Raw genomic sequence first — 19877 nt, forward strand, 5'->3', positions numbered from 1 at the left:
AAATCAATAAAAGGATACTGATATATACACATATACATATATACATACACATATACATTATACACATCTTGCATGTAAATATATACATTTTATAAATCTATGTATACATACAGATTCTGTATTCATACCCTGGCTATCTTACAGAGTTCATTGTTAGGATCAAGACAGATGACAGATATGAAAACACTTTGTAAACCCCACAGCATTATAAAAATCAAAGGTATTTTTATTTGAGGGAGAAGGCAAATGGCATCTCTTCGGTGAGATGCCTGGGGGGGGGGGAAACTTGCTGAACACATAATAGAACATTAAACCAAAAATAACCCAAATTTCCATGACACTTTAGAGTTTACAAAATACTTTCCTCACCAGAAAACTGGTGAGGTAGTGTTATAGGAATATTGCAGAATAGAATTTATTATAGTTAGTACAAAAAGCAGACCAGGCAAAAGCTGGTTGGAGCTGAACATTCCAAACCTGTAATTGTTGACAGGTGCTTGTCCACAGTGACTGAGATAAGCTGACAGTTTGCTTTTGGGAGGTGAGTTGTGGAGTTGGAGGTTTTGGCAACTGAATAGCTAGCATGTGGATTTTGTACTGGGATCTTGGACGGGGGCTAACCTTGTATTTACTGAAAGACCTTCAAGCAAGACCAAGGAGTTACTAGGTGGAGAGAGGTGTTTTTCTGGGCTGGCAGACAACCACAGAAACCCCTATTATCCCTAGCTCCTAGTGGATTTACTTTGCTGTTTACCTGGAGTTATCTGAGATCTGATCCAGCTTGAAACCCGCGTATTGATCTGTAAGATTCCCATTTAACCCTACTTTAACAGCCCTGCCTAAGCTAGTTGCTTATAGTTAGAGTTAGAGAAGCCATTTTCCCTATCCAACATTCCCTGGCAGTTGGCACTTAGATTTAAGGTGACAATTGATCCTCATACCTCCTTTCCTTTCCTTGTTAACTAATTAAAAACTCTTTTATATAAGCTTCCTTGACTTCTCCTTCCCAGTCTACAAGAACCCACTGTTAAATTATACTGTTTCCCTGGCTAGGTTTGATTTCTGTTATTTGTTATTTCCCCAGCTAAGTGTGATAGTTTTTTACTTCTCTCAAGTCAGCTGTGGGCTAGTTTTACCCCAGCTGTACTTGTGTATCCCTTTCTAATCTCCTATCTATTCCCTTATTCCCCAGTTACTTATTTCAGTTACTTATTTCATTTGGCAACCCCATAGATGGTTATTCTGGGTTGATGAGAGAACAAAAAGTTAACTGGTTGAGTTATTCAAGCAGACTGGAAGTGGACACTTGATCAACATTCTAAGGAGCTTAAAAGGCATAAGCTCCTATCTAAAGTTCTATGAGGAGCACTTCCTGACCACTTTCATTAGTTAAAGGGTGCAGAGGGTCATTTAATCCCCAAGTCACATAGAATAACACACGTGTAAAGGTTTTTTCTTGAATTGAATTTTTTTTTGAAATCTAATTGTAACCAAGTGTAATTATAATTCAAAGTGGCTAATAACACCACTCTAATTACTACTCATTATATTACTCTAATAACACAAGAAGTAATAATGGAGGATGTTTTGGATCATATGTTAAATGTTTTCTGGCAATGTTTGATGTTAATTCCCTACATGATTTTCAAGTTAATACTGAGATATTGTTATGTTGCAGTGGATTTTAAATATGCACAACAAATTTTGGAAATTAATATACATGATATGTTGGCACATTTGCCAGTGATTGGATTATGTTGTTAACTTGTATATAATATTAGATGGTTGTTTTATGGAGTTGGTCACCTGTGTAATCTGTTATCACTTGGCTGTGCAGGGACTCTGAGGTTAAAATCATGCTAAGAGTGCTACAGACAAAGATTGATTCTATGGAACTTTATGTGCAGAATGGATATGTTATACAGGGAAAATGGGTGAAGTATCTGACAATACTAACAAAACAAAGTTACAAAAAGATGAAAATCATATAAATAACAACAGTGAGCTTGTAAATTTATTCCCATTGAGGGATGTGCTCCTAATTTTAGACAATGACATAGTACTTTTTTAAAAATTTTTTTTATTTTTTAGAAAAAAATTTTCCATGGTTACATGATTCATGTTCTTGCGCTCCCCTCGCCCCCATAGCCAACACGCATTTCCACTGGTTTCTTCATGTGTCATTGATCAAGACCTATTTCCATATTATTGATAATTGTTCTAGGGTGGTCATTAAGAGCCTACATCCCAAATCGTGTCCTCATCAACCCATGTATTTAAGCAGTTGTTTTTCTTCTGTGTTTCCACTCCTGTAGTTCTTCCTCTGAATGTGGGTAAGCGTTCTTTTCCATAAATCCCTCAGAATTGACATAGTACTTTTTAACATCAGAGAATATTGAGGAAATAAAGAAGTGTACAACAAAATTTTTCAACAAACCTATAAAAGTAATGTGGGAACTAAGGAAAGCAATAAAATGCATGACCCAGATTTTAATGACTTCCATTTCCTTTTGGGTGAAGTTTTAACTAAAAGAGAGAGGAACCAGTTCTTGGAAGAAACTAGAAATACACAGGGAATGACACCATGGCCCCAAGGCTAGCAGGAGACAGAATTGAATTCAGTTCAAAACTGTAGACTCTTAAAACAGGCTAGGAAATCTGTTTTAAAAGTAATAGAATCCTACTCTAGAAGACCAAATGCATGGGGAAATTTCGAGAGAACAGAGCAAACATCACAGGAAACACTAGCATCATTCCTAGATAGAGTATTAGAGGTGGCAGAAACACATCTAGGCCTGGATATACTGGCTGAAGATACCATTTCTCATGTCAGGTGTATCTTTGTAAATAACTCAGTGCCATCAGTCAGGAAAATTTTCAGAGAATATTGTCCTGATTGGGAGCTTATGTCCTTAGATGAGATAAAACAAAAAACCACCTTCATGTATGCAACTGAAAAGAATAAAGTAGCAGATGATATGAACAGTATAATTGAGAGCCTAAGAAAACAACTTAAAGAGGCTAATTCAAGAGCAAAAGAGAGCGAGATTAAAGGCAGTGGCAGCACTTAGATCTGTGTAGCCAAAAGAGCAATGGTATACCACCTAAAGGAACAACAACAATAGATATCAAGGCCCAAAACGATACTTTTTGTGTAATCTAGTAGGCCATTTTTTAAAAGATTGTCAACTCTGTGGTCAGTTTAGTAAACAAAACAATAGGAGCTACTATAATAATAATAGGTTTAACAACAATGGATACAGGGGAAAGGGAAACTGGAACAATGGGTACAGGCAGAATAATAACTTTGTATGCCAGAATGCATGTTGCCGGGGACAATAGGTCCCAAATCTGCAAGTAATGCAGCATTGGGTTAGAACAGGATAGAAACCCAAATACAGTCAAGTTGTAGCTGGGATTGGAACAAAGGGACACATTCATTATGAAGGTGTACCCAGAGTTCAAAAGTTTTGGAAAAATCTAATGGAAATGGTATAATTATTGATGAAATTGTGTGTGTTAAGGATAATGGTAATAGAATTGTGGATAATGTGAATAATGTGATTGGAAGTAATGATAATTTAATTGGTGTTGATAAGAATTTTTTTTTTATTTTAAACCCTTAACTTCTGTGCATTGACTCATAGGTGGAAGAGTGGTAAGGGTAGGCAATGGGGGTAAAGTGACTTGCTCAGGGTCACACAGCTGGGAAAGTGTCTGAGGCCAGATTTAAACCTAGGACCTCCAGTCTCTAGGCCTGGCTCTCAATCCACTGAGCTACCCAGCTGCCCCCTGTTGATAACAATTTGATTAGTGTTAATAATAATTGTGAGAAAAAGGAAAATTGTGTTGTAGAGTTGGAAATTCTAATGATTATGTAATTATGGAGAATAATGGAAACTGTGATTTGAATAAGGATACTTTGATTGTAAATGAGGACAATGACATCAAACTAGAGGTGAAAAGGACTAATGAGAGTAGAGTAAAATCAGAGAATGGTGTTAAAGATGTTAAATCCTGGGAAAATCATGTAATTCAAGAAGTTATTTACTTGGATGGACAGGAAATAGCTGAGCTATGTTCTGATGTGACTGTTTTAGCTCCTGTGTTGGAAACATTCTAACCACCTAATAGTACAGAACCACATGCATCTGTAACTATATGAGACCAGATCTACAACCTTCTGGTTGACACTGAAACTAATAAATCAATTTTGCAAAGTTTTCTCGAGAATTGTAGAGCTGTTGGTACAATGGAAGTAGTAGGTGCACTAGGTAAACCTCAGAGAGTAGCCAAATTACAACCAAAAATGATTACTCTAGGACCTTTACTGTGGAACATGCATTTCTCTGTATGCCTGAATGTCCCATGCACCTTTTGGGAAGAGATTTTCTGTGTAAATTAAGAGCAACAATCCAATGTACTGAAACTGTATTTCTTTACATCTCCCAGAGGAATCTTTGAAGGCATTTCCATTGCTGTTCTTAGATTCAGTCAGTACAAAGGATGACTTAGGTACTATCTATCCAAAACCCAAAGATATACCTAAGGAATTGTGGTTAAGATCTTCCGCAGATGTAGGCTTATTGACATCAGCTACTCCAGTAAGAGTGAGGACTAAGGAAGGACCAATTCCTTGACCAAGGAAGCAATAGAAGGTATAAGACCAATCATTGAATCCCTAATCCAACAAGGGATAATTATACCTTGCTTTTCTGAGTTCAATACAGCAATTTTGCCTATCAAAAAGCCAAAATTAGATGAAAATGGAAGATCTATCTACTGATTTATCCAAGATTTGCGGGCAGTTAATGATTATGTCATCAAAACACATCCAGTTGTACCAAGTCCAGCTGCTATAACTTCTTCCATTCCAAGTCAGGCTAGATATTTCATCATGGTAGATTTATGCTCTGCATTTTTCTCAATTCCCATCCATGAGGATTCTCAAAAGATCTTTGCTTTTACCTGGAAAAAAACCCAGTGGACCTAGACTTGTTTGCCACAGGGATTTACCAACTCACCTAGCCAATTTTCACAGATTCTAAATCAAGATTTAAAAATCATCAAGTTTAAAGAGAGTAATTGGTGCATTATGTGGATGATATTCTTCTTGCATCCCCAAATGCAAAGGTGTGTCTGAGAGATAGCAAGATTCTTTGATTGAATTATATAAATGAGGGCATAAAACCTCCAAGGCAAAATTACATTGGTTTTTCTCTTGAGTGCAATATCTTGGATTTGTGTTGTCAGAGAGTTCCAGAAGTATCACTCAAAAGAGAATAGCAGATATCCAAAAACTGAGTGCACCTAAGACCAAGAGGCAACTCAGAGCTAATCATGGAATTACTGGTTTCTGTAGACAGTGGATATCTGGATATAGTGAGATCACTAAAGGTTTAACAGATCTAACCAGGAACCACAGAACCTCAAGTATGAGCCCACTTTCTCCAAGGACTTTGGAGATATGTAGAAGGGAAGAGTGTACCTTGAGTTGTATGTGTAGGAGTAAGAATGCTGTGTATCAACCATTTTAAGTTTATGTCCACTGTCCCCAGATACCAAGAAGAGGGATATGAAGGGAAAAGTTCAACTTCTGGTCTGAAGAAATATTTTTATACTTTATTACTTTAGTCTTTGTTGTACCTTCTCAGTAAATATCCTTTTATAAAAGTTAGTGGACATTAATTGATTGATATTGGAGAGATTTTAATTGGCTAAATTATGAGCACCCCAGTGGAGTCTTTAATAGTATTAAAAGCCACAAGCCCTAAAATCCTGAGAGGAGGCATAATACCAATTGGGAGAATGAGCTTAGAAGCTTGACTTAAATATATATTTTATGTATACTTGTAATTTTCTTATTTGTCTCTTGCTTTAGAATATGAATTCCTTAAGGGCAGTTACTGTTTTTCCCTTTCCTTGCATTTCTGGCATTTAGTACACAATGCCTGATACACATTAAGTATTTAATTAATACATGTCAGCTCATTAATTGGTACTGAATTAAATTTACAAATTCTTTTGGTAAATGTTGGCATTTTCCTTTTATTCATTCAGTTGGATCACAGATGCATCTATTATATTCTTTCTATATTTCTGCCAATATATCTTTTCCCCCTAAACCTGACCTTCTGTCTTAGAATCAATATTAAGCATCATTTCCAAGGCAGAAGAGTGGTAAGGGCTAGGCAATTGGAATTAAGTGACTTTCTCAGCCACACAGCTAAAAAGTGTCTGAAGTCAAATTTGAACCCAGAACCTCTCATCTCCAGGTCTGGCTCTAGCACCTAGCTACCTAGCTATCAATATAATTTTGAACTATATCTTCAATGAATATATATACGGATAAATTAATACCCAGATAAGTAATACATTTTTTCAAAATTATAAAAGAGACTATTAACAGCAATACAATGATTCAGGACAATTCTGAGAAACTTGTGAAAAAGATTGCTATCCCCCCTCCAGAGAAAGAACCATTGGGGTAGAAATCCAGAAGAAAACACATAATTTATCACTTGTTCATTTGGGTTTATGATTTGGGGTTTTGGTTTTAAAAGATTATTACAAAAATGAACAATATGGAAACAGGTTTTGAGTGATAATACATATAAAACCAGTGGAATTGCTTGTCAGTTCCAGGATGGGGGAGAGAAGAAGGGAGGGAGACAATATGAATCATGTAACCACAGAAAACTTAGGTGTAATTTTGTTCCTGGAATAAAATAAAGATACCCCCCCCCCCACAATTATAAAAGACATTCACTTTTTAGTTATTAGTCTCATCTTTGTTGGTGTGATCCAGAAATACAGAAGATTTTGTGGGTTTATCTATTTTTGTTAAAATTATTACAAAAATGTCTGGCTCATTATTCTGGGTTTCATAATTATTATACAATCTTCAACATTATATCGTATATTATTATCTTCATTGTCAATATTTATTCCTTTTGTTATTTTTTTCATTATTGCTACTATTGCTACAAATCTAAAACTATGTCAGGTGGGAACAGTAGGAATGTTTTATTATTTCTTCATTGTATATATAACTTTATAATTTTAAATATATGCTTTAAATATAGGCAGCTAGGTGGCATAGTTGAAGTCATATCCAGCCTCAGACACTTATTGGCTATGTGACTCTGGGGCAAGTCACTTCACCTTTGTTTGCCTCAGTTTCTTCATCAGTAAAATGAAGATGATGATAATAGCACTGCCTCTTAGGGTTGTTGTGAGGATCAAATGAGATCATATCTATAAAGTGCTGGGCACAGGTAGGTGTTCTATGAATGTTGTTACTGTTCAGTCATTTTCAGTAGTATTTATTAGATGTTTCATGACCCCATTTGAGGTCTCCTTGACAAACATACTGGAGTGGTTTTGTCATTTCCTTCTTCCATTTATTTTACAGATGAGGAAGCCGAGTCCAACAGGGTGAAGTGACCTGCCTAGGATCGCAAGCTAGTGCCAGATGAGAACTCAGGAGGATGAGTGTTCTTGACTTCAGACTTGGCACTCTGTCCACTGCACCATCCTAGCTGTCACATGTAAATGTTAGCTTCTCCTTTTAAAAGTTTTTAAAAATACCTACATGAAGGCTATATTTTATCAGAGTCTTTCTCTGCAACTAATGATATAATCAAAGTCCCTTTTGTGATTGATTATAATGGAAGTTTTCCTGGTACTAAAACAACCTAGAGAGGACAGGTCTTCTACCTTGATCATTAGGATTGATTCTAAGATGGAAGGTAAGATTTTTTTTTTCAATATTTGAAAATTTTTATTTAATTAATCAATTTAGGATTTTTTTCCATGGTTACATGATTCATGAAGGTAAGGGTTTAAAAAAATAAGTTGAGAGCCCTGAGGTGTTAATGATGATCTTGCCCAGGCTCCCATGGCCAGGATGTGTCAGAGGTGGGACATGGACACTCAGGCCTTCTTGGCCCTAAGGCTGGATCGCTCTATCTACTAAGTCTGCTACTTTATTTTTTTAAATCCTTACCTTCTGTCTTAGAACCAATACTAATTACTAGTTCCAAGGCAGAAGAGTGGTAAGGTCTAGGTAATTGGGGATAAGTGATTTGCCCAGGGTCACAAAACTAGGAAGTGTCTGTGGTCAGATTTCAACCCAGGACCTTCAGGGTTCTGGGCTTAGCTTCTCAAGTCACTGAGCAGCCTAGCCTAAGTCTGCCTCCTTACCACCACCACCACCACCACATTATTAATAATAATAGTTATTATTATTATTTGCATCTATCTAGCACTTTATAGTTTAGAAAGTACTTTTCTCAAAATCACTGAAGTGAGTAGTATATGTGCTGTCCTTATTTACTGATAAGGAAACTGATACTAAGAATACTGAAATGAGTTACCTGAGGACTCACAGCTCGTGGGTGCTGGAGCTAGGATTTTGTCTTTCGGCTCCAAATCCAGGGCTCTTTCCTGGATTGAGTGAATTGAGTGCTATAGAATTGAGACCTGTGCTGCTTTCTCACACTTAAAGTAAGGTATTTGATGTGTGCACCAGATTTATTTCATAATTTTTGAAAAATATAATTGGGAAAATTTACTAAATATTCACTTATGTTTCTTATGATCCCTGAGTACATTGGAGAAAGGTCTGTCCCTCTAAAACAAGGGATAATGGGGACACCTAAGTACTGTAACTGTGGACTGAAATGTGCAAAGGGGAGCAGGCAATTGGAGTTGGAAGGGACCCTAAAACAGCCCAGCAGAATGTGCCCGTTCAGAATTCCCCTTGGAAGGAGCCAGCAGCGAGAGGAGTTTGGAGGAGGCTTCTCGACTGTCACTTCACTCCTGACCGGACTGGGACCCTGGGGGGTTTGGTTCTTTGGTTGGGAGGTTTGGATTTTGGGGTGGATCCTGAGGGAATTGGGTTCCTCTGTACTTTGATTAGTGAGTATTGGGAGATCACAACTACTAACATCAATTCCTACTATCTTCATTTACCAACAAAGAAGACATTGATCAGCAATTCTCCAATTTGGCCGGAGAGCTCGAACTCCTGGGGGAGCGGGCTTGCATGCTTGAATGAGGGGGGGTTCCCTTCCCTGATTCTGCTTGAATCCATTGATCCTGTTACTTCCCTTTTATACATTAGATAGAAATATTGTCTAGGAGGCTGTAGTGGGGAGAGAGAGAGTGAGCTACTGTGACCAAGTCACTGAAGAAGTCCAGAGCTGCTCTCTGGGGGAGAAGACTTAGCTGATGGTGAAGTTCATCCTTTCCCTCCTTCCTTCATTCCCCTATACCTTTCTCCCTTGTACCCTGAATTTAATTTACCATTTAATAAACCCCTGATAGCTTGATACTTAAAGAGTCTGGAGCAGTTACATTGAGTGGGGTAGTGACTGACCTTGGGGCTGAAGGGAAGACCATTGCCTGACTCCATCTTGATGGGCAAAAGCTAACTTGAACTTGGGAGTGGGGGTGGGGGTGGGGGTGGGAGGCTTGTCTCAACAGGGCTGGCTCTGACGGTGGGATCCAATCCTTTAGAGTTCTTAACTGAACCCCAACACCTTCCTTCAACGTCCCCACTATAGTTTTGCCAGTTTGGGAACCTCTTTGAGTTTATTCCCTCTCATAGGTCTTCTCTGGGGTGGGGGTGAGCAATAGCTGATCTGGCCCATTGAAAGCTAACAAAGAGGGAGTCTAGATACACACCCCCTACCATCAATACTCACCCCCATACAGTACACCTCAGTGGATTGAGAGTCAGACCTAGAGGTGGGGAGTCCTGAGTTCAAATTTGGCCTCAGTCACTTCCTAGCCGTGTGACCCTGGGTAAGTCACTTAATCCCTCTGCCTAGCTCTTCCTTACTGGTCCTCTGCCTTGGAACAGATACACAGTATGGATTCTAAGTTGGAAGATAAAGGTTTAAAAAGACTAAACAAATAAGGGATAAACAAAATGTTTTGCCCAGGGCTACACAAAGATTCACTCTTGTTTTCTTTGAGAGACAAAATTTTAGTGCTTTAGACTACAAATAGGAACCTTTGCTTTTCCTGGACCCTCCCCCCTTCCTTCTCCATTCCCAGGCCTTATCTATCCCAAACCCCATTCTCTAAGAGAGAGGAGGTATTAGCTCCAATGAGTTGCCTAGAACGGTCATCATTACCAATAGTAGCTTCACAGAACTTTTCATCTGCCACTTCTTGGGCGATGTTGGCCCCCATCAACACACTTGTTTTAATGCCAAGTTTCTCTCGGATGACGTCAGAGGTAAGCTGCAAAATTCCAGGATTTTGCTGAATTCCCTAGTCAGAAAGAACAAGGAGAGGTTGAAGAAAGGAGGGAGAAGGTAAGTTGGACTCAATTCAGTCAGAAGAGAGAAATGATATAGAAATGAAGGTAGACCCAACAAACCCCTTAGACAAAATTGTGAAGCTAAGGAAAATACATTATTTCCTTTTTGTTTACTCAACTTGTTCTTGGGAGAGGAAGGACTAGAAAAAAGCTTGTGGGGTGTACTTTCTCTTCCTCAGTGAGCTTGATTAGTTTTCCTCATTAGTTGCCCTGTGCATGTCCTTCCAAGACCTTCTGCTGTTGTTCCTCTATCAAAGTGGTTTTCAAAAGTTTGGTTATTATTTTTTTAAACCTTTACATTCTGTCTTAGAATGGATACGGTGTATTGGTTCCAAGGCAGAAAATCAGTAAGGGCTAAGCTTAGTGACTTGCTCAGGGTCACACAGCTAAGAAGTGTCTGAAAAAGTTTTGGTTCTTAAGATATTTAAAAGCAGAAGAAATGACTAATATTTTATCCCCCTTATTCCTAACTCCTGCAATCCATACCTTTCCATGACAAAAAATACAACCCCCCCCCACAAAGTTTTATCAATATCAATGGAGAGCATAATAGCATGGTTGCTTCTCTTTTTCTTAAAAAATTTTTTTTTCACAATTACATATAAAAACAATTTTTAACATTCAATTTTTAAAATTTTCAGTTATAAATTCTCTCTCTCTCTCTCTCTCTCTCTTTCTCAGTCTCCCTCATTTCTTTCCTCTTCTCCCTCCCTGAGATGACAAGTAACTGATAGGTGCAATTATGCAAAATATATTTCCATATTGGTCATGTTGTGAAAGAAAACACAGACCAAAACAAAAAGAGGGAAAAATAGGAAGTTTTAATCTGTATTCAATTCCATAATTCTTTCTCTGTAGATGGATAGCATTTTTTATCATGAGTCTTTTGGAAAAGCCAATCAGAACACACATTTATCATTTAAGTTCTAAATCTTATAGGGGACTGAGCTCATGGTGCCCCAAACAATTACATAATTAACATAAATTACATAAACAATGTCAAAGGCCACTGATCATAGACCACCCATAACAGATATAATAATAATGAAAAAATTTAAAATATTGTGAGAATTACCAAAATACAACACAGAGACAGTGGTGAGCTAAAGCTATTGGAAAAATGGCTCCCCTAGACTTGCTCGACATAGGGTTACCACAAACTTTCAATTTATTATTTTTTTTAATCTGCAAAGCTCGACAAAGCAAAACACAATAAAATGAGGTATGCCTATATGCCCATATGTATCTCTTTATTCCACGGAGTTGTTACCCATGTAACAACTGCCCATCAGCTGATGTGAACTAGTTGTAGTTCTTCTGGGTTCTACACCATACTGTGCCTTGACTATTAGGAACAGGTTTCCACCTTTCCCTCCTGCCATCTAATCTATAGTCAGCATTAAGAGGCAGCTATTTTTTCCTTACTTGTCATTTTGAGTGTGTCACTTCCTCACTTCTAATTTCCAGTGACTTGCTATTATTTCTCCCATTGGATGTCTAATTCAAGAATCCACCCAGTGGAATGGGTAAATGAGAACAGTTCTAATAGCTTGGTTTAGAAATTTAAGACAGCAAGGTTATCCATTACATCCTGGGCCATACTACACAACCAATAGTCTTAACTGTTGCCCTCCCGCTGGACTTTAGTGACTCTGGGAGAGAAAGGCAGGCTTGACAACTTTGTGTAACTTGCCCTCAATAATGATGAATAAGGAAAAAATATCATCCTTTGATGTCACTCACTGGTCTTCTAAACAAAGGATGACAAACACATTAATGTACATATTTCAGAATTTTATCCAATTGGATTCTCTAGAACCTAATTTTATTTCTAATAATTGCTTAATTCTAGCTCATGACTGGTCAAGCAAATTTTCTCCTTATACTCACATGATTTATTTGCTTCCAATTCTAAATTCAAGGGTGTCATTCTTCCAGTTTTTCTAAACTGTACTCTTCTGCCAACACACATAATTCCCCTCCAAATTTAGGTGAAATATGAACATTTTTCTAGTAAAAAATCCCTAATCTAACTCCAGTCAAACTACACATTCTGATTTTTCTCCCAGTGGGCTCTGATTTTCTACACTTTTACAATCATTTGTATAAAAGATCTATGGCCTTTTCACATTTATACAAACAGTTTTGCTATAGTCCTCTTTTCTTTCCTTGGAGGATAGTGCACCTCCTATGCATTTTCTCTTTGCAGACTATCTTTCATTACTCACAGCAGACATTTCTACTTCAGGCAATCTCTTTCTCACCAAAACATCCTATTTAATCCTTTTTCATTTTCCTTGCCCCATTATCTCTTCTTCACCTCTCCACTCCCTTAATCTTATTTGCAAGTAAAAAAAAAATAGCCCTAAATCTCCTCAGAAAAGCATAAAAATGCTAACTCCTCTAAAACAAAGTAAAAGGAAACTACAAATATATTATGTCTACTTATACTTTTTTGAAAATGGTCAGTTCTCTTTAGAATCTACACAAAAGTTTTTGTCTGTGGGCTTGTCCTCTTCTGGGCAAATCTGCTTTGCCTCAAGCACTAAGCATTTAAGATAAATATTATTTCTTATTTAGTTTTGCTGTTATTCAATAATGTGGTTTTCCAATTTTCTAGACAATATGTAAATAGTAAGCATCAAAGGCAGGACAAAGGCAGGACACAGCTAGGTGGTACCATAGATAGAGCATTGGACATGGAGTCAGGAAAACTTCTTTTCCTCAGTTTGAATCTAGCCTCAGAAACTTACTAGCTATGTGACTCTGACCAAGTTACATAACCTTGTTTGCCTCAGTTTCCTCATCTAGAAAATGAGCTGGAGAAAGAAATGGCAATCTACTCCAGTATCTTTGCCAAGAAAACCTCAAATGTTGTCACAGTCAGACATGACTGAAAATGCCTAAAAAACAACAACTCTTGACGCTGAGCTTGGCAATGAAATTGGAAACCAAGTCCCAGGGAGAGAAGTCATTCAAATAGCCAAATTTAACAATTAACCATATAGACTGTCGCAGAGAAAAAAGGAACTTCTTAGATAATTAAAATGCGTAGATAATTGCAAAACTTAATTTTTAAGTTTATAATAGCACTCACCACTCATTGCCTTACAAACTTCTCAGAACTGTAAGAGTTCATAGCAAATGCCATCCATGATTTGCCACATTGTTGTCACCATTGTTGTTATTTTGTTGTTCATTTGTGTCTGACTATGACCCAATATGAGGTTTTTTTGGCAAGGATACTGGAGTGGATTGACATTTCCTTCTCCAGCTCTTTTTACAGATGAGGAAACTGAGGCAAACAGGGTTAAGTGAGTTGCCCAGGGTCACACAGCTAATGTCAAGACTGGATTTAAACGCAGATCTTCCTGACTTCAGGCCCAGGCACTCTCTCTTCTGTGCCACTTAGGTCATAATTAGAGGAAGTAATAGAAAATGAAAGTAAGAGAGAAAGAGCCTTGGATAATTGAAAAAGTGGATCATCTTCCCCAAAATAATAACAGGTATTTCTGTAGTGCTTTAAACTTTTTATTTATTTATTTATTTTTTTTGCTTTAAACTTTTAAAAATGTTTTATAGATATGTGTGTATGTATGTATTATTTCATTCATGCCTCACAATAATGCTTAAGAGGTAGATGGGACAAGTATTATCATCCCCATTTTACATATGAGGAAAGAAAGGCAAGGAGAAATTAAATGATTATAATGAAAAAAACATTTCAGATTCTTGATTTAAATGACCCACACATTATATAAATCATATCAAAAGAAGATTCTACCACAAAACTATTAGATCATTTTTATTCTCAAAGATTCAGTGAAGACTAATATTCTTAAAGTCAAAGTTGGTAAGGAATGGAACACTGACAGATTGCTGTATAAGCTCATGGCAAAGGGGCGAGGTTTCATATACTTGCCAAAGGCAAGAAGAGAGAACCCAGAATGTCCACATTCATAAATGTTACTTCAGATGATCCCCAGGCATCCTCTCTTTAAAGAGGAAGTCGCCTATTTTAATTTCTCTTTGGACTCTCTAATCACAGTGAAGAAAATTAATGCTGAATTTTTCTATATGAAATTTCTACTTTTTATTATTAGTATTATTAGTATTAGTAATATTTCTATATGAAATAATTTCTCCATAGCCTCCCCAAAGTCAGCCTGATTCCAAGCTAAGAACAGTCCCAAGCCTTCACCCTCCTACTACTCTCCACCCCTAAAGCTATCAAACTGAGTTGGGACTTTTTTTTTTTTTAATAAGAACTTGAAAGATTAAAGGCAGGACTGATCAGCCATGTTGAATTTTGAACCACTGGGAAAGGTACAGAAGGCTAGCCATGTGGCTGAGATATGCTGGTATTTACCTTATTAGGCAAAAACCCACCTCCCCTGTGATGAAGTAATGAGGGAGGAGTTGAGATCTCCAAGACCAAACTCTTCATTAAATATTTTACCATTTAGAGGTGTTTTTGGATGTCCAAGGGAGGTACTGAATAATGAACTCTAAAATTGTATTTCTAAGTCTACGTGAAGTAACTTCCTGGTCTTTGATTTTCAAGAGGAATCATAGATGATTCATCTATTGGTTAAATGCTAGCCTAATGGATTAATTGATATTCTTACCTAAAAACCAGTCTCTTGAATATTTTAATAGTCATAGATGGCAACCACGAAGGAATTAGGGACTCTTTCCCTACATCTCTCCAGATTTTATCAGAAAAATTCACTTCACAATCATGGGCACAATGGATATTTTTATTTTATTATTTATTTATTTGTTTGTTTATTTATTTATTTTAAACCTTTACCTTCCATCTTGGAGTCAATACTGTGTATTGGCTCCAAGGCAGAAGAGTGGTAAGGGTAGGCAATGGGGGTCAGGTGACTTACCCAGGGGTCACACATACAGTGGATATTTTTAATCCTCTTAGGAATCTCTTATGATCAGACCTTCTATAGGTAAGAATTTTATGTCTTTTGTGTGTCTCCTCTTTAGATAATGTTAAATGTGTTGCTTTATGTCTGTATTTCTTATAATTGGACAAAGATTATCATTGAGGTGACTAACCTATTTTCAGATTGTGAAAAATGCTGAGAGACAGAAGGATATTTTTTGGGGGAAAAGGTTCCCAAAAGAAATTTGGGTTCCTATGTATGTGTAAGTTCTGGAAGATTTTACTTTTTGGGAAGCAATCCTCTCAAGAAAAATGAATTTTTGAGAAAAGAACCTTCCCGAAAGAGGAGGCCATTCTTCCAGAAGTGTAAATGAAAGTTTCAGAAATAAGCCCTGAACTCCACAGTCTTAAAATAAAATGTGTTTGAAAAAAACCTTTTCTTCTACATGTATGTGTGTGAGTAACAACCTCTTTTTTTTTTTTTCATTTAGAAGAGATAAGAAAAAGTGTGAGCATAAAATGGAATAAAGGAGAGATGACAGTCTTCATGTTTTAAATAGCAAAAAATGGCTTACTTCGCCTAGTGATAAGTTAGGGCTTGAAGTTAGTTTAAAAAGCTTTATATTAAAGAGCTGAGATAGGAAGCTATGATAAAGATTTGAAAAAGAGAATTGAAAACAGCATCTCTGTATGGGACAGGGTCTACTATTATTAAGTCTTTTTCCCCTCAACTTCTATGAATTCACCACTCCTTACTAATTTCTAAATCTCATCTCCATATTGCCAACCTGTATTAACCCCCTTCCCTTCTAGCAGTTTCCCACCCAGCTGAGCTTAAGGGTTTTTACTGTTAGCCAAGAGTAAAATTTTATTATTGCTATTTTTTAAAAATCAGGCTAATCTTCCTGCTTTCTATGCAAACAAGCAAGAGAATAGGAGTATGGTTACATTCTTTATGGAAAAACGATATTGTTAATGACCAGTTATTTGAAACATTCTATTGTGCTGTGTTGATATTATTTTGTCTGTGTTTTTAGTTTCTTTGTAAAATCTGTTTTATGTTTTGCTTTCATATTTTAAAATTAGTTGATCAGTTGTTGATCCAGGTGGGATTAGAGTGATTTAAGTAATGTAATTAGGATAAGTCAAATTTTTTTGTAATTTAGAATTAAAACAAGATGTCAGATCAAATTGCCTCAGTTTACCAATTTACTAGTCCAAAATAAATGTGATAATAATGATAATATTGGGAAGTATTGACATAGATTAGGTTATACTTAATGTGATCCTTAACCATTGAATCATACTAGCTAAAACCTACATTTTGTTGTAAGTAAAGTCAGATAAAGAGTTGGCAGCTTGTAACAAGTCCTCTAAAGTCATTTATATGGAATTTTTGCTTAGCTTTAGGACATTGGCTCAAGCACCATATGTATGTTGGCTATTGTGATCTTCAATGCTTTATTATATTATTGTGTCAATTGAGAAATATTGCATTAGGTCTCTTTGTTTCTGTGAAGCACCCCCACTCTACTGCTCCAGGGACTGCAGGGGAGCCTCACCCTGTCAGCACAGATCAAATCCCTTCACTTGAAATTCCTGGCTCCAGAGCCTTGATGGAGCAGGAGCTGTGTGGTAGGAATGGAGAGTTTGTTAGGGGATATGAGATTGCTTATTTGAAGAGCTTCTAAGACATGTCAGAGAGATTTTCAAGGCTGATTAACAGGGCAAAAATAATTTATTAGGCTTTTATGTAGTGAACAAATATTGGCCCAGCTCATTGAAAGGAAATAAGACTGAGGCTACAGGGAGCTGGAACTTTTAAAAATTGTCTATTGATGAAATGAAATTTTTTGTCCTCTTCTTTTTGCAGTGCTAAGTTGGAACTTAAATGTTCATTGATGATTGTAAATTCAGATTTAATATGATATTGAAACTAAATCATACTGTGGTATCATTAATAATAATGTGTATTTTGCTATTGGGTTATATTTTGTTAAATCAGAACTTGATATAAATAGCAATAATAATGATAAACATTATTTCTTTAATGTAATTTAATTATTTTATATTAGGTAACTTATTACAGGGTTTTGAGGTGATAAAACAATGTAAGGGACAATGTGTAAGAATTTCTTTGTAAAATAATTTGAAAATTTGATAGTAAGTTTTGTTTCATATTTAAAATTTTTAATATTGTTTATGTTAAGATGAAATCTGATAAATGATTATAAAGTCATACTATTAAAAAGTTATTTTTCTTTAATCTGATTGTTATATTATGAACTAAACTTTTAAAAGAAATCATACATATATATTTGGAAAAGTTGTGATGTTATTTTATCAGCCTTGTTGATCATGTATTGTACTATTCTAATGAATTATTCTGACCTTTAATTCTGAAATTTCTAAATCTAATTCTGAAGTATATGTTTTGTTTTGAAATTATTTGACTATTCTTTATGAAAATGGTAAAACAATTTGTTAAGGTTATTTTATAATATTGATAATGTTAAAACTCATCAAGTATGTAACTGGCTATATTTTTACAGAAAAAAATGAAGAGATCTACTTAAATTTCCTTTGCTTAAAATTCATAATTAAACAAATGAAATTCTAATCCCCCTTTTCCATTATAATTACTACTCCTTGACTAAAGAAAGGATAATTATCAGATGGAGAAGTCACTAAGAATTTATCTTATAGAACTTCTTAATTGTGAATTATGAAGTTATCTGCAGTGGAATTATAATCTGGAGTTATATGTATAAATATTGTCTGAGGGTTTGCAGCAATTGGCCCACCATATTTTTCTAGAGTTTTGATCATTTCAGATCATTTGGAATAGGGTGAATCTACTTTTTTGAATCTACCATTCAGTGTATAATTGGAGATTATAATTATTCTTATGACAGATTAGTAGTATACCTTGATTTTTATCAGCCATGAGCAAAATAATAATCTAACTCTAAACTATAAATGATGAATATTTTTTGCTTCGGAGTTAAAGTTTTGCGGATTTGAATCTGCTGCTGCCTAAGTTTTTTATTTTAAGCATAAGAGTCTGACACTGTATAAAGCCACTACTCCTTCACTGCATGGAAATGCCTTATATTCCTGCAGTCTGAGGGTAGTCTCTGGGAAAGTCGAGGGAAAGGCCTTGTGAAGGTAAAGGTAAGATTTCCTTGAATTGGTTTCCCCATTATGATGCTTTTCTTTTGAACATGAATATTTTCCACCTGGTTAAATTCTGACTCTGGCTTTGGTACCCTAGGATTGGAAACAGGACTTTGTATGGAACTTAAATATGACTCTTACTTGAAATCAAAGAAAGCTAAGGATACTCTGTCCTGGCATACGTGGGTTAGGCCTGAAGGATCAGTTTTGATGTTGTTTTAATTATGTGCCTGTTTCTTCCTCTTATAGCAAATTCCTATTAATCAGGGCAATTGATTGATGAAATAGATGAACACTATATTAAATCGTTATCTAATATAGACTAAATCTGAAACATATCTAAGCTATTAGTTTGTAAGGCCAAAGCTATTCAGTCTGAAGTTGTAATTCTTTTAATGCCACTGGACACAATTAAATAAACATTTGGCCCTGTTATCTGTCATAAATTACCTAAAGCCTTTTAAATGTCTTAAAATGGTATGGTATAAGAATAGTGAAACAATTAGACAATCTGGGAACATGTAAAACCAGTATATAATCCCACTTTTGAATAATCAGAAACACATTTTACGTCTTGTGTTAAAAGAATTTGATGCAATTACTTATCTCTGAGAAATACTAATTAACTAATAATTGAATAAATAATAATAAGTTATAATGAATAATAATAAATAATAAATGAATAAAGAAAGTAAATTGAAGAGAATATAGTAAGATCAGGTGATTATGTATATCAAACAATTATTTCTGAGACATTGAACATATTCTAACACTAAGCTGTAGAAACCAGGTATATATAATTTTTTTTTTAACTAGAAAAAGTTAACTTTAAATGTCAGATTCTCACAGATTCTTTTGAATTTCATTTTTAGTCTGTTTGGCAGTTTTCCAAAGTAAATCCTTGATTTGGATAGATATAGAGAATAGCAAGAAGTATAGGAAATAGAATTTTTTTAGTGCAGAGGTTCATAAATGGATGTCCTTTATATTAAAAAGATTAGTATCCTAAGATTTGAGTGTATTCTCATTATATCTAACTATTGGCAATGAAATATTACAGTGGCTCTATTAAGTTGTACAAAGATCTATTTTTCAAACAATTTTAGCGTAAGATTTCCCAGTGACCTGGACCAGGTAAAACACATCTGCCATTGGAATGTATAGTAGGCCAGCCATGTAGCTAGCCTGTGCTGGTGTCTTCCTTATTTAGGTGAAGATCCACCTGTGATGAAGTAATGAGGAAGGAGTTGAGATCTCTAAGTCCACCTCCTCATTATTTACTAATTAGATATATTTTTGGATACCCAAGGCAGAGACTGAATAAAGAGCTCCCAATCTGTATATATAGATCAGCATGAAAGAACTTCCTGGTCTTTGATTTTCTTTCTTCTTTCTTTCTTTCTTTCTTTCTTTCTTTCTTTCTTTCTTTCTTTCTTTCTTTCTTTCTTTCTTTCTTTCTTTCTTTCT

The 19877-nt window shown here is 35.7% G+C and overlaps 1 protein-coding gene across 1 annotated transcript in view; it reads right to left on the reverse strand.

Annotated features, from left to right (window-relative positions):
* The window catches only part of LOC123241533 (glycerol-3-phosphate dehydrogenase [NAD(+)], cytoplasmic-like), a 96177-nt gene that overhangs the window by 19145 nt on the left and 57155 nt on the right, over positions 1 to 19877 (reverse strand). The window contains exon 6 of the mRNA XM_044669157.1: positions 10146 to 10284. Within this exon, the coding sequence (XP_044525092.1) occupies positions 10146 to 10284 (139 nt within the window). The remainder of the gene's footprint in view (positions 1 to 10145; positions 10285 to 19877) is intronic.

The sequence above is a fragment of the Gracilinanus agilis genome, chromosome 3 (assembly GCF_016433145.1).
Source record: "Gracilinanus agilis isolate LMUSP501 chromosome 3, AgileGrace, whole genome shotgun sequence".
In the NCBI taxonomy this organism is placed as follows: Eukaryota; Metazoa; Chordata; class Mammalia; order Didelphimorphia; family Didelphidae; genus Gracilinanus; species Gracilinanus agilis.